The following is a 14194-nucleotide window of genomic DNA, read 5'->3' on the forward strand; positions in this document are numbered from 1 at the left end:
AGGTCACTTAGATGAGGGCCTTATTGGTTAGGTCTCTAGTTGGTTTTTTGGACAAGATGCTAGGTTATGGCATTAAGGGTTCCATTTGAGTTTTAGTGTTGGTTGGAATGGTGGTTAGGAGGTTCGGTTGTTGTTATTGTGCTAGACTCTTCTCATGTGCTAGTTGTAAGCATGACAGTTGTCATGAAACCACTGGCTTGGTAACTCAATCTATCTTTTTTCACCTTGTAGACGTTCTAAGTGTTGTTCACGCTATTTAACTCTGTCTACAACCTTAATCTGTTTCACTTTCGTTAATTTATTGGTTATTTCATAAAGTTGATATAGCTACTTGCATGGCAAGTACATTGTCAGGGTTAGGATTTGCATGAGTTTGGTTTTGTGTTAGGTTTTGTGTGACATGGTCGTTGTAATAAGTATTGTCTTATAAGGTTTGGGGGTTAGTGTCTTTAGGATGGGTAGGGTTCACGATGGTGGTGGTTCCTTGAAAGAAAAGGTTAAACTTTTTTTAAGATGCAGTCTTTCTTGGAACGATTGTTGGGTGGCTTGCTGGTATTATTGGAATAGCCTTTGCTGTGTGACCATTTAGGCAATTAGAAGTTGCATTTGTGTCATTAGACCTAGTAAAAGTTTGGGGGGATGTTGCATCCTGGGTTAGTACACTAGGATCTATGGGATAAAAAGTGGGAAATATATTGTGGAGGTTGTAGGAAGAATATTTTGCTACTATGTGGCATTCATGGGTTGAGATGATGGGTTTTGAGTTATAGGTGGTTGGGACACAGGGTTTAAAGGTCTAAAAACAGTAGTATGGGCCAATGGTAGGGTTAGTGTCATGTTTGGAGATAAAATTCCCACTAAATTTTGGCAAAAACCCAAAGGCTGTGTGGTTCAGATATTTAATGAAATGGGATTGTTTAGGAATAATGAATACCATAAGGGTAGATTTGGTGATGGGCTTTAAGGAGGGATTGGTAACATTGTTGCTGCATCAATAACAGTTGCATGTTGATTTATTGCATTAATGGTGTGAGTTAAGGTTTCAAAAGAATATGATTGGTGGTGAGACATCGCTATTGTTCCCACATATGGTGCCAATTTTTTATGGTACTTTTGGATATTTTAGTTTGAAGGAGGTAATGAGGGGTTGAAAGACAGACAACCTAAACCTATAGTTAAAAAACATAGTCAATGGATACCAGAGTGGGTGCTCCAGGACACGTTTCGACATTAAAGTCAATAACGTATTTGAGATAAAGGTAAGTAAAGAAGGAAAAATGAGGTAAGATGAGTGTGTAAAGCTTTAGAATAAGGAAAGCTTAAGTGTGTAATAGGTATAAAAGGGTTCTCTCTTTTATGTACCTTGTTTCCTATTACTTTATATATGAGATCATATGCGGTGACTTGACTAAGACAGTTGACAGTTTATGGAAATGATACATAAAGCTAAAAAAAGGTCCATGTTGGTAGCTATAAATCACATTTAATGATCTTAGTTTGACGCAAGCTATATTTAATGATCCCAAGTAAATTGGAGGCCAAGTGTTCAATTTTGATATGATACATTGATGAGACGTTATTAGAGATGTTGGCCAAGTCTTTCTCTTAGTGAGAGGTAAGCCGCTCCTTTAGTTATTAATAACGTGACAACTTAGGTGTGCATTGCTTGAACTACCCAAAAGGTTAACCATGTTGACTAGAGATTGATCAAGTAAATGAACATAATAAGCTATAACAATAAACTATGGAAAAAAGTTTTTGAAAAAGGTAAAAAAAAAAAAGTTAAAAGTGAAAATGAAAATAAAAAAAAAAGAATTGCTCACGTGGCGAAATTGAATGAATTTGACAAATTCTAGCATCAAAATTCTTGAATGAATTGTGCAAAAAGTCTACATTGAACAAACAATAGTAAATTATTCTCAGTTGAGTGTTCAAAGTCCATATTTTAATTTGAGTTTTTTGGTTTTTATTTTTAATTTTAATAATTTAATATGGTAATATTATTCTTGTAAGGTAGAGTTTTTTTTTTTTTTTTTTCTTTCAAGAGTGAAATTTTATTTCTTCTAGCATAGATATCTTTAAGGCAAAAGTTATCAATATCATATCACACAACGTTTTTCTTTAAAAAATAGTATATATCATTACTATTTATTTTAGTATATTATTTTAGATTTTGCAATTTAATATAAATATATTTATAAGTATATATGAATTTATACATAATAATACTACTAATAATATATAAAATAAATATATATTATCTTCAAAAATTAAATAAATAAGTTTCAAAGTATAACAAATAATATCATCAATTTATCATGATACTTTTAAACCCTTAATTTGATCATATAATATTTAAATAAATTTTTTTATATAAAAATATATTAAAATAAAAACAAAAACAAAAAAAAGAAATTAATTCTTAAATTTTAGAGAAGAAACACAATTACTTTCTTGAAAAAAATTGAAATACCTATGAATTTTGGTTTGAAAAAATAAATTGCAAAAGAAAATAAGTTATAGTAAAATATAGAAAAACTTAACTTTCAAGGATTATTTTGTTCATTATTTTTATTTTTATTAGGTTAAAAACAATCACAAAAAAAAAAAAAAAAGTTAAAAATTATAAAATATGTTTTACATTTACGTATTATTCGAAACAACTTATTCCATCAAAATTTATCGAAACTAATCAAAATCAACGAAAACAATCGATATTATTCATTGTCAAGTTCGATACAAAAAATTACTCTTAATTACTATATTTTGACATAACTGAATTATATCAATTGATACAACTAGTATCAAAACAAAATTAATAACAATAATCTAAGCATTGCTCACATGTCTTATTGATATACATTATAAAAGTCTAAACAAGTAGGTCAAATTAATATAACGCCAATCTTGAATTTCAGTATATAAAATAAATCAAGATTCTTGATTGAACTTAATTTTTTATTTTTATCTATGATGCAATCAAAATTAATATAATATCAAACTTGAATTTGATTCAATAATAAAAAATCAAAATTTAAATTTAATTTAGCTTAATTTTTTAACTTCATTTATATATATTAATGCTTAATAGTTATTCCATAATTTGATTCAAATGAATGGTATTGAAAACCAGTAAATCAAACTTTATCTTTCTTTTGATCTTTTTCTTATTTTTGCTTTCACGATCTGTTTTTGTGGCTGCTTGATTTGGATTAGACATTTTGAACTTTGAAATTATGTGTTGGTCGTGTTGATTTAAATATGATGTTGGTGTTAATGGGTTTATAAAATATTTTTTTTTCTTATATTTCTTGTATAACCAAACAAGATTAATAAAAAAAAAAAAGTTCTATTTTTTTTTGCTTTTTTTTTTGTTTTCTTTCGATTTTTTTTTTTTGATATTTTTGTTCTTCAAAAGTTTTCATTTACCAAAAAGGTTTGTAATTATATTTAACAAAAACGACCATAAATGTACTTATTTTCTTGTCTCATATTTTTTCCGAAAAGTTAAAATATTAAAAAAAAGTTTTAATTATTTTATTTTTTACATTAATTTTTATATTTTTTTATTATATTTAAATAAATTTTATTTATTTATTAATTTTTATTTGATAAATTTTTATTCAAAATAAAAGATTAATTTATCTTAAAAATTTATTTAAATATAAATTAAAAATTTTATTTTAATATAATAAAAATATAAAAATTTATTTAATTCAAAATTTTTTAATTATTTTAACCTTTCGAAATTTCTCCAATATTAAAAATTACACGTCGTGGGTCATTAATGAAAAGCTTGAAGTCAAAACAAAAGGCCTACTAGAATTGAAAATTCCAAAGTCCCACGGATGATGCCTTGTCTTTAGGACTATGTGAACTGCAAAGTAATGTACGAAGAAAAAAGTTAGAAAAATGGCCACGTTTGCCAGAAGCACTATTGTCCTGAATTTACTATAGTAAAAATATGTTTAGCCAGAAACAAGGAAGAAAAAGAACAAAGTCTCAATTAATTAGATTCGATTTAGTTTTTTTTTATATATAAAATTATAAATTTTTAAAATTTGATTTGAATCTTTATTAAATTTTTATAAAATTTAATTTGATCTTTATAAAATTTATTAATTCGGATCAATATTTTGATTTTTTAATTTATTTTTTGATTTTTTATAATATTATTTTAATATATTTAAATAAATTTAATATAAAATAATTATTTTTATTTTGTAAAAATTTAAAAATATATAAAAATTAATAAAAATATATATAATTCAATTTGATTTAATTCATTTTTAAAATTTTTTTTATATTTTGATCTAAAATTTAATATATACTTAATATAAATATTTAATATTTAAATTTAATTCGAATAAAATAAAAATAAAAATAAAAATTCAAATAAAATATAATAATTTTAAATAATTATTTATTATTATTATTTTTTCACACCTAACTGCAACAGAGTCAATAGGACAAGACAATGGCTATTGGTTAATAAAAATAAAAATTCAAACAAAATATAATAATTTTAAATAATTATTTATTTATTTATTTATTTTTTCACACCTAACTGCAACAGAGTCAATAGGACAAGACAATGGCTATTGGTTTGAAACTTGCAGCATAATTGGGCAGACCGTAGTTGAAATTTGACCCGGAAAAAGACAGTTTAGTATTCAACTGAAGCAAGGAGCCAGCCAATGAAGGAAACTGCAATCTCCAAAGGAAAGTTGACTGTGTCTCTGTTGAAACCCCATTTGCATGCAGTAGTCTACTACTGTTGGCTTTGTTTGTTCCTAGCTAGTTTCAAAGGGGTCCCACTGGAAACCTAACTGCGGGGGGGGTGGGGGGAAGAGGCCAAAAACTCAAGTGGATTGAAAGAGATTGTCAGACTGCACACACCTGGAACTTGATCATTATAGTACGGGCGACTATAACCATGTACAGTAGGAGCTTACCTTTGAAATATTTAACAGATGCACCATGACTTTTTTTTGTGGTTAAAGAAACACCCTAATAAATAATAAGCCTAATCTTAAAGCCCCTTCTCTTTTCAAACCCAATGCTACAATCCTTGGGCCCCCAAATAGGCGACGCCCCTTTCCTTCCAACAACCCCCTTGCCAGCCGAAAACACCGCAAACACAAACATTTCACATTTTTTTTTTTTAAATCATCCTCCAGCATCGACTGGTCGAGTCCCTATCCCTCCAAATCTGTTACATGATTAATGCAATTGATTAAGATTTCCTTTTTATAAAAAATCTTGAATTTAAATTTTGTTAATTATTTCGAATACACTATCTATAACAATTTAAATTAAGCTGTCCGATTCCATATATTTTATCCCGAGAAATTCAACATCCTATCTATCCAAATTCTTTCGTACCAAAAAGAAAAAAATCCATCTGATATGCGTTGTATGTGATATGCATCACGCTCTGGGCGTGCCCCGCCTAATATACCGTGCCCACATATCAAGACTCGCTAAAACTTGCCTCATTGACTAAGCCATCAACATGTTCGACCAAATGACCCAATCAGATTGCTGTGTCTTTGGCATCGATTATATCCGCTTCATTGGCGTCCTCCTGGGCAATTCTCGCTTCGACTTAGCCGAACACTACTACTTCCAGATGTTCCCTCAGGGTTTTTCTGTAACTCGCTTCACTGACTTTTGCTTTATCTCCACTTTATGCTTTGTCAAAAACTTTAATCTTATTGAGCTTCTTTAAGATGACATAGATAAATTGAACTATGTTCCTGATATTTGGGTTTTTAACATTTGTTTGAATCTTGTGTATAAACAAAAAAAAAAGATAGGAGTTACCTTTAGAAGTTTTCCATGGCATGGTTAAAAAAGGGAGAGACCCATATGTTGTAACGTTTACAATTATGATTGATGGGTCATGTAAAGCTAGGAAGTTTGATAATGCTGTTGGTTTTTGGAGGGAAATGGTAGGGAAAGGTTTACGACCCGATAATAAAGCCTGTTGTTCTCTTGTTTTGGGTTGTGTGAAGACGGGAAGGTTGATTTGGCATATGAGCTTATTGTTGAGTTAATTAATGGTGGAAATATCGTGTTTAGTACATTTCCTTATATATGCGCTGAGTAGTGGTTTTTGTAGAATTAGGAGGATTGATAAGCCGCTGGCAATAAAGTTGTTTATGTCAAAAAATGGGCATGATCGAGATTTGGTTACACACATTGTGTTGTTGAATTATTGTTATAGTGAACTTATGTTGGAGGAGGGGGAGAAGTTGGTGAAGAAGATGGAGAGGAGTGGGATAGGACCTGATGTTTATGGTTATAACCAGATGATTAAGGGGCTTTGTAATGCTAATAGGCCAGATAAAGCATATTTGTTGATGGTGAACAAGATGGAGGCGAATGGGTTGGCTGATGCTGTTTCTTATAATACCATTATCAAAGCATTTTGCGAGGTTGGTAATATTGGAAAGGCTTACAAGCTGTTTGAGGAAATGGGTAGGAAGGGGATTGCACCTGACGTGGTGACATTCACGACTCTTATAAAAGCTTTTCTTAACGAAGGTAGTTCTGATATAGCCAAAGCACTTCTTGATCGGATGTCAGGGATGGGTCTGTTGCCTGATCGTCTTTTCTATGCTACAATTATTGACCACCTATGCAAAACTGGGAAAGTTGAAATGGCTTAATAATATTTTTTATGACATTATAAACCAGGGAATTAACCCTTATGTGATTTCATACAATGCTCTCATAAACGGGTTTTGCAAGTCTAACAAAGTAACCGAAGCCATACATCTATATGAGGAAATGCTGAATGGAGGATTCTCTCCAGATGAGATAAATTTCAAATTAATAATTGGAGGGCTCATACGGGAAAAGAAGCTCTCTAAGGCTTGCAAAGTATGGGATCAAATGATGGAGAAGGATTTTACTCTCAATGGAGCTGTGTCTAAGACACTGACAAGTGCTATCCATTCAACAGACTCTGCAGGAGCATGGTAGTATTCTGCATTTCAAATTCCATTATTTCCTTCTGTGCGTGTCTTTTTGATGGTTGTCTTCCTCAGTTGCTATGAAAGTGCTGGATGATTTGCTCTAAGAGCAGCGCATGGTGTTAATGATAATCTTTTTGACACTAGTACAATGCAATGCCATCTTTCATTCAATTCTGCTTGAAACAGATTCCGGTTCTTCTATAGCTATGTTTGCAACACTTCTGTAAACTAAGAAATTTGCTGCTGGACACTCTAAAATTGACTTATTATTATAAGCCACGATGTTGCAACAATTTGTTCTTTTGCATGTTTCTGTGCAGCAGTCTAATTCGGTTCTTGCACATTGGCTAGAAAGTTTACTCAACTGATCTGTTTGAAGAGCAGCTTAAGGGTGCTTAATGGTTAATGCATCTGTAGAATGAATAATTATGTGTCTGGTTGGTGGAGTATTAGTGTGAGGTTGATTTTTTTTTTTTTGGTTGCAATTTTCATTGTTCTTTTATATTTTCCTAAGCAACTGATCTTGCCTCTTTTTTAACAATAAAGTTGCGTATTTTTAGGTGAACTATTTGGTATTGTGTTGGATGGTCATATGGATGGATTGTATGGTTAAAGTTCGTGTTGATCCTCTATTCTAGCTACTGTTTTGCCCTTCCCTGCAGACTCTCAGAAAAAAAAAAAAAAAATCTCAGGTTTGAGCTGTTTGCTTTCTTAAATATTTTTATAGATGAATTGTATACTAGCAGGCAAAGTTCTGCTGGTTATATACAAATAAGAATATTGCTGTCAGGAAAAAAATGGTATGCAGCCTGCCATTGGGGAAGGCCCCTATATTTGAATGGTCATCAATAAATTGCAATTGTAAGAGCATGGTTGTAGCATCAATATAAAGTTCGACTAAGGCCATAGGACAAATTTCTCTGTTTGATACTCTCCTCTATGGGTTCCTTTAACCAGTTAATATCCTTTTGTGCATTCTTATATTGCAGGTGAAACTCTATTATGCTATCCTTGAACTTGGATTGGATGCTTCCAAAGGCTGTGAGCTGAAAATCATATATTACATCTCTCTGTAGTTAATAAATACCTTCTCATGATTCAGATATTTTATTTGACATATTCATACTCCTCATGCCTCCTTTTCCCGTCTTGTTAGCTTTGGAATCTGTCTCATTGGCGAATGTATACATGAACCAATTGTTGTTTTGTTTTGGGGACAATAGATAAGTGGAGCAGGCTTCATGTGTTATGGTAAGTTCTTTAACTTTATTCAACCGTTGTCCTTCTTGAAAGGAATGATATATTACATCTTGTATCTTGTAATTATGTATACATTCACACCCACACATACATAACTTATATATACATACATTATATATAGATATATATATATATATATATATATCTCTGTGTGTGTGTGTGTGTATCCTTAGCATATCAAAGCATAATCCTACTTCATGCCAGACATAAAATATGCTTTCAATGTTGAATATAGACTAAAGAAGCCTTCCTTCTTTTTTTGCTTTTCTCTGATGACAGCTCATAAAGCAGCATGTCATAATCCAGGAAAAACCGAATGTGGTACCTGTTATATCTATAATTGCAATGGGAGTAAAGTGAGGTGTCAAGTGATAAGATGACACTCGGATTTTCTGATTTTTTTCCCTCTAGTTAAGAAAATTAACTAAATTGTCAAACGTTATAATGCACATCCATGTTGAAACCAGCTTTTTTTTTTGGTTTAATATGTAAAATTATCAATGTATTATTCATCTCCAGTCAAATTGGTATCTAATAAAATAAAATTCACTTGGATATGTCAATTTTTATTTCGTCAAGCACTTTGATATTTTGTACTATTACAATCAATTAAGTGACAGACGAGGCATGAATACTCAATAAAATCTTGTAACATGTCATAAATGTTAAATTATTATGGTGTCAACAAAAATTTTAAAATATAAAAATAATTTTTTAAATAAAAAATTTAAAAATAAAATAGATAATATAAAAAATAGATAATATGACAATGATTGAATATTTATCACTCGTCATGATTTTATTAGATATTAATATTACGTAAGTAACATGACTAATGATGTTAGTTTGGAGTATCAAATAGTATTTGATGGAATGAAAGCTGGGGTGTTAAAGTAAAAATTTTTTTATTTCTTTAGATATCAAACTAACAATAGTGTATAGTACAAGATTATTTTTATATTTAACATTAATTTTTCATCCTTCCTGTCAGCTGTGAGGTATTAGAACGAAGATTTCACTCTTATGCGAACTAAAATTTAAAGATCACAGATGTAATTTACTCTTTTTTTTTTCTAGTATAAGTGTAATTGGCAGTTTCAAGAACCAGAATAAAACATAGTATGTGTTGAACAATGATCTACTTGGTGCATTACCAATTCGTCATTGGAGAAAATTAATTAGAACAACAGAAAGAGAATTCCGTCGAGTAAATATCATTCATGAGAAATAGTACGAGCTGCATAATCTTGATAAAGATCTATCCTCATAAGACAAGTTCTAAATAAATCAGCAACCACGCCGCATAAGAAGCACTAACAAGAAACATTTACTTGAGCTGAAAGTACCTTGAGACTATCAGAACTCCACTGCGCTACATGCATCAACTAAAATTCGTTGTTTGATTGGAGAATTCAATTACGGCTCTCTCGTAGAAAGCAACTCCATTCCACTTTCTACTTGCCATATTAAAAAACAGCTATCTAGACTGAGTTAATCAGTTGCTCTTACCTGCTTCAATGGTTGGAAATGAACAGCAAGAATTTCTCTTTCCACTCTGACATTTCTTAGATGATAAATGCCGACGAAATGAAATGGGAAAAGAAATGAAAAAGGAGGAAACCCAACAATTACATTAAGAACAAAAGAAATTTGAAAAGGAAACCAAGACAATGACCAAATAGATGGGATTGATTAGAAAGATTGGTCAGTATGGAAGCATTAACAATAAGGATCCAACTTAATAGGAAATCTTACCATGTTCGAACTATAAAACTGACAATCATTGCAAATGGAAGGGCTTTGAAGAATGAAGTTGCTGTGAACTGATTTTTCTATAATTTATATATTGAAGCTTGAAAGTTTGTAATAAATATACAGAACATGAGTAAAAGAAAAGTATGATTAGAGAAGTGGTTCAGAAAGCGGTTCAGAGAGCTCCATTTCATTTGAACTCTGTTGTTGCATCTCTTGTTTACGAAACCCTACAAAATCCAGCCCAAGCCACTGCCACGGCCAACAAACATATCTAGAGCCATTCCGACCCCTTGAGTCTTCCCGTGTTTCAAACTCTTCTAGCTGACGGCTAAGCTCCTCTACTCTTTCCCTCAGACTAGATGCCCTCATATCTGCCAGTCTCAACGATTTCTCAGCTGCATCTCTTGCTGCCATGGCGGCAGCAGCAGTCTCTTCTTTGAATTTTAGCTTCTTCTCTGATTCTAACATGGCTTGCTTTGCCTCTTCAAGCTCCTGCTTAACTGCTGATAGCTGCAGATATTTATAAAACCATAATGATTAGGCGTAAGTTGAGGAAATCCAGTAATTAGAACAATAAGAAGAGTACAAACCTTAAGTACATAAACACAGCATGATATCAAATAATTAATAGCACTTAATTTTCTTATATCTGTCACTAGCATTTGAACCTTCCTCAAAATTTTCTAGTATTTTTAAATGTAAAATATACCAGGAAAATGCTGATTTATGTAACTACTCCCAAAATTATTGAAAATATCCTATATCTCTTCATCAATTATATTCTAAATTTCAATGGGCATGCTTGATATTCATGTTTTCATAATAGCCTTTTGTTCTATAGACTACAATAAAATAAACTATTTTTGAATAGCAACAAATCATCAGGTTGGTTGATTCAATAACAGTTCTCAATAAAACCATCCACAAAAACAAAACATCCTTTCTTTTTGAGAATTTTTTTGTCCGTTTCTCCTGCTTTTACTCCATGGAAAATGTTATACAACTTTAAGTTATCCAAACATATTTTGACCTACAGTATGTATAGCAAACAACTGCCTCCAAACATTCTTGACTTTACAACATTAGATTGTAAGTTCTCCTATTTCTGTGACATATTATTCTTTAACAATAATTGCTCTTTTTTCTTGTATGTCTGCTAAGTATTAAGATTCAAACAACCCCCAGATTCTATGATAAATTTGACATACCATTTTGGCAGAACTTAAAAATGATTATTACTCAAAATTGCCACCAGAAATACCTTATATGACCGTTCCATGACCAAATATATACCATATCTATTAAAGAAACCTGTGGACGTAGCAAACATACCTGTGCTAAGAACTCTTGTTCAACAGCTCTTCCTGCAGCAGCCTCCTGCTCTGCTGCTGATTTCCATCTTGTAATTTCTTCCTCAGCAGCAGCAATGTCCATCATAAGTCCTTCAACCTTCACATGAATTGATTAAGTCAGCATTAAATGTAAAGAAAGAAGCATGAATGCAACTTAGTTTGTTCTTCTAACCTTTACAATCAACCTAAGAATTAGAAAAAGTGCACTCCGAGAAAATGGAAACTAACATTAAGTCAGTTGACTGTCAACAAAAGAATGTAAACTTACACTTTCATTTGCTACTCTCTCCTTCTCTTCAAGCTCCTCTATACGATGCATTCTTAGGTTAAGCTCCTTGGCTTGAGCCTCCACATGTTCTTTAAATACACTCAATTCTGCCCTTAATATATAAATAGCATGCAGAAAAGAATGGCATATGATCAGTTCATGCAGAAGAACCATGAACATTAAATCCTACTATTCCTTGAATCATTCGATGCAAAAGCAGAATGAAAAATGTCGATCTTGTGCAATTTTATGAGTTTGAAATAACAAGTACCTTAATTCCTCCACAGAATGCTGCAGTTCAATGATCTCAAGCTGAGATGTTTTGACAATATTCTCCAAAGCACCAGCCTGTCCAAATGACTTATTAGAATCTCAACAAGGAAAAAAAAATTAGGCCTTTAAACACTATGCAAACTTAAAGAGCACTTGTGACAAATCAATGCCATCAGAAAAAAAAAAAAAAACTAACCAATGCGTATATTTCATCCTGCTCTGAGTCGTGATCTTCAGCTTTATTTCCATTCCCAATAAGTTTACTAAATTTGATATCAAATCCAGCCTCTCTCAAACCATTCTCAGCAGTTTGAAACAACTCATTGGTTTTGGATTTATTTTCGGATATCATCGTCTTAGACAAAGCACTCCTAAGCAAAGAGCCAATATGTTCCTTCTCCTTATTCAATCGACCAACTGTTTCATTCAAACTCTTCACTTCACGATTCTTCTCCTCCACTAAACCCTGCGTTTTCCCAACAAGAATTCCCGTTAACTCATAGATAGATTCCATCCCCGCCAAACAAGCACGTGCATTTTCCTCCAAATCCATCTCTTGTGGAAGAAAAAAGGATTCTGATACATCTGACTGATCCATATTATCAGCATCAACAATCTTAACAACATCATAAATCCGCTCATGAATTCTCGACACGAAATTCAATTGATCAACCAGTAACGGTCTCTGTAACTCCATCTTCGACTCCAAACCTTTCAATTTATCATCATATTCACTAGCCAAGTTCCTCAACTCCATTGATTCATTCTCTGCCAAATTAATTTTTTCCAGCATCTCTCTTTCCAACTCCACGATCTTCCCATCCTTGTCAGCTATACTCTTCTCTAAGTTTTCAATTACATTACTTTTTTTTGCAACCTCTTCTCGTAATCCACTTATTGTAGCTTCAAGTTGAGAAACTTCAATGGCAATCTCGTAATTTCGTTGCTCCATCTGCATTCTGGCTTCATTTCTAGACTTCGCTGTGGTTTCGATCTGTTTAACAAGCTCCTCAACAATCTCGTTTGTTCTTTTGATTGCTCCATAAGCAACGGAGGGCAATCCGGAGTACTTTTGTGATCGCGGCAATCCTCCAGCAGCGAAGTTCTTGAAGTTACTAACTTTTCCAGATATTTTGTCCATACCAGAAATAAGCATATGAGCAGAGGTCTCGATCTCCGATCGTAATCCATCTTTTGCCTTGGACGCTTCCTCTAATTGCTTCGCCAAATCTTCTCTCTGATTCGTAACCTCCTCTTTGATCTTCTTAGCTTCGGCTAATTGCGCCAATACGTTCTCGTTCGATCTCAAAGCTTCTTCTTTCTCACGGAGAGCTTCATCTCGTTGTCTCGCACACTCGTCTCGCTTCTTAATCGCCTCGTGAGCCAAAGCTTTTAATCGATTAAACGAAATTTGGAGTTCCGATTTCGAATTCTCCGCCGCTTCTCGTGCTTGTTTTTCCCCATTGAGCTCCGCGAGAATTTCACGGAATTTCTCGACCGACACGTCTTCGCCAGAAGGCTCTTTAATAACGATCGGTACCGGCTCATCGGATTCCACGTCGCTGAGCACCGCATCGGCTTCCTCGTCGCCCGCATTCGCCATTTTAAACGACGTTAAATTTTGCTATAATCTATCAGATAAAAGATCTCGCATTTTTTCTAAAGATCGAAACCCTAGAATTGGAAGCAGAGGATGAAGATAACTGAATTAACCGATTATGTTAGGTGAGAGAAGCGAAAACGAAGGAAAGTAAAGTGGAAAAGTAAAGATTAATTATTTAATTACTATTAGGTGTAATTAGAATTTGTTTAGGAGAAGAAGTTTAGAGAGTTTGAGAAATTAAGGGAAGGGAAATGGCTGTGTTATTTACCCACAGAAGACGTAGCCACCGACCATGAAAAACGAACAACACGATTAGATACCAACCAGTCTCCCTCCCTCGGTCTCTTCTGTTTTATTTTTCTTTTTCATTTTTTTTCATTTTTATTTTTTATTTTTACCTTCGAAATTAATTCACTTCACGAAGTAAAACAATATTAAAAAATAAAGGTTATGTTTTGGTGAATTGGGGCAGCGGTGGGGCTTAGCGGATTGGCCTTGAGAAGGTGCCACGTAGAGTTGCATTCCTTTTGGATTCGTATTTAACGGCTGAGATTGATTAAAAGACGAAGACCACGAGTTTCAGGTCAATTCGTGAGTCAAATTTTCCATTAAAGTGGAAATTTCTTGCAAAACTTCCACGGACATTGACTATTTTTCCCATTGCTTAAGCATGTCTCTCTAGCTAAATGTCTTTTCATAG

General features: G+C 32.6%; 1 protein-coding gene and 1 pseudogene across 2 annotated transcripts; one reads left to right on the forward strand and one right to left on the reverse strand.

Moving 5' to 3' along the window:
* Positions 1-4864: 4864 nt before the first annotated feature.
* LOC111288650 (uncharacterized) lies at positions 4865-8800 on the forward strand (annotated as a pseudogene). The gene is made up of 3 exons (XR_016341720.1): positions 4865-6986; positions 7973-8234; positions 8523-8800. The product of XR_016341720.1 is annotated as an uncharacterized LOC111288650 (transcript).
* Positions 8801-10056: 1256 nt separating this feature from the next.
* LOC111287606 (uncharacterized) lies at positions 10057-13875 on the reverse strand. The gene is made up of 6 exons (XM_089759935.1): positions 13763-13875; positions 12088-13565; positions 11890-11966; positions 11619-11730; positions 11331-11447; positions 10057-10508 (listed from the first exon to the last, which is right to left on the reverse strand). Exons 2-6 carry the CDS (start codon positions 13492-13494, stop codon positions 10146-10148), a joined length of 2076 nt encoding a protein of 691 aa, XP_089616061.1. The 5' UTR covers positions 13495-13565; positions 13763-13875; the 3' UTR covers positions 10057-10145.
* Positions 13876-14194: the final 319 nt, after the last annotated feature.

This window comes from Durio zibethinus, chromosome 4 (genome assembly GCF_047325235.1).
Source record: "Durio zibethinus cultivar Kanyao isolate XHJ-2024 chromosome 4, ASM4732523v1, whole genome shotgun sequence".
NCBI lineage: Eukaryota > Viridiplantae > Streptophyta > Magnoliopsida > Malvales > Malvaceae > Durio > Durio zibethinus.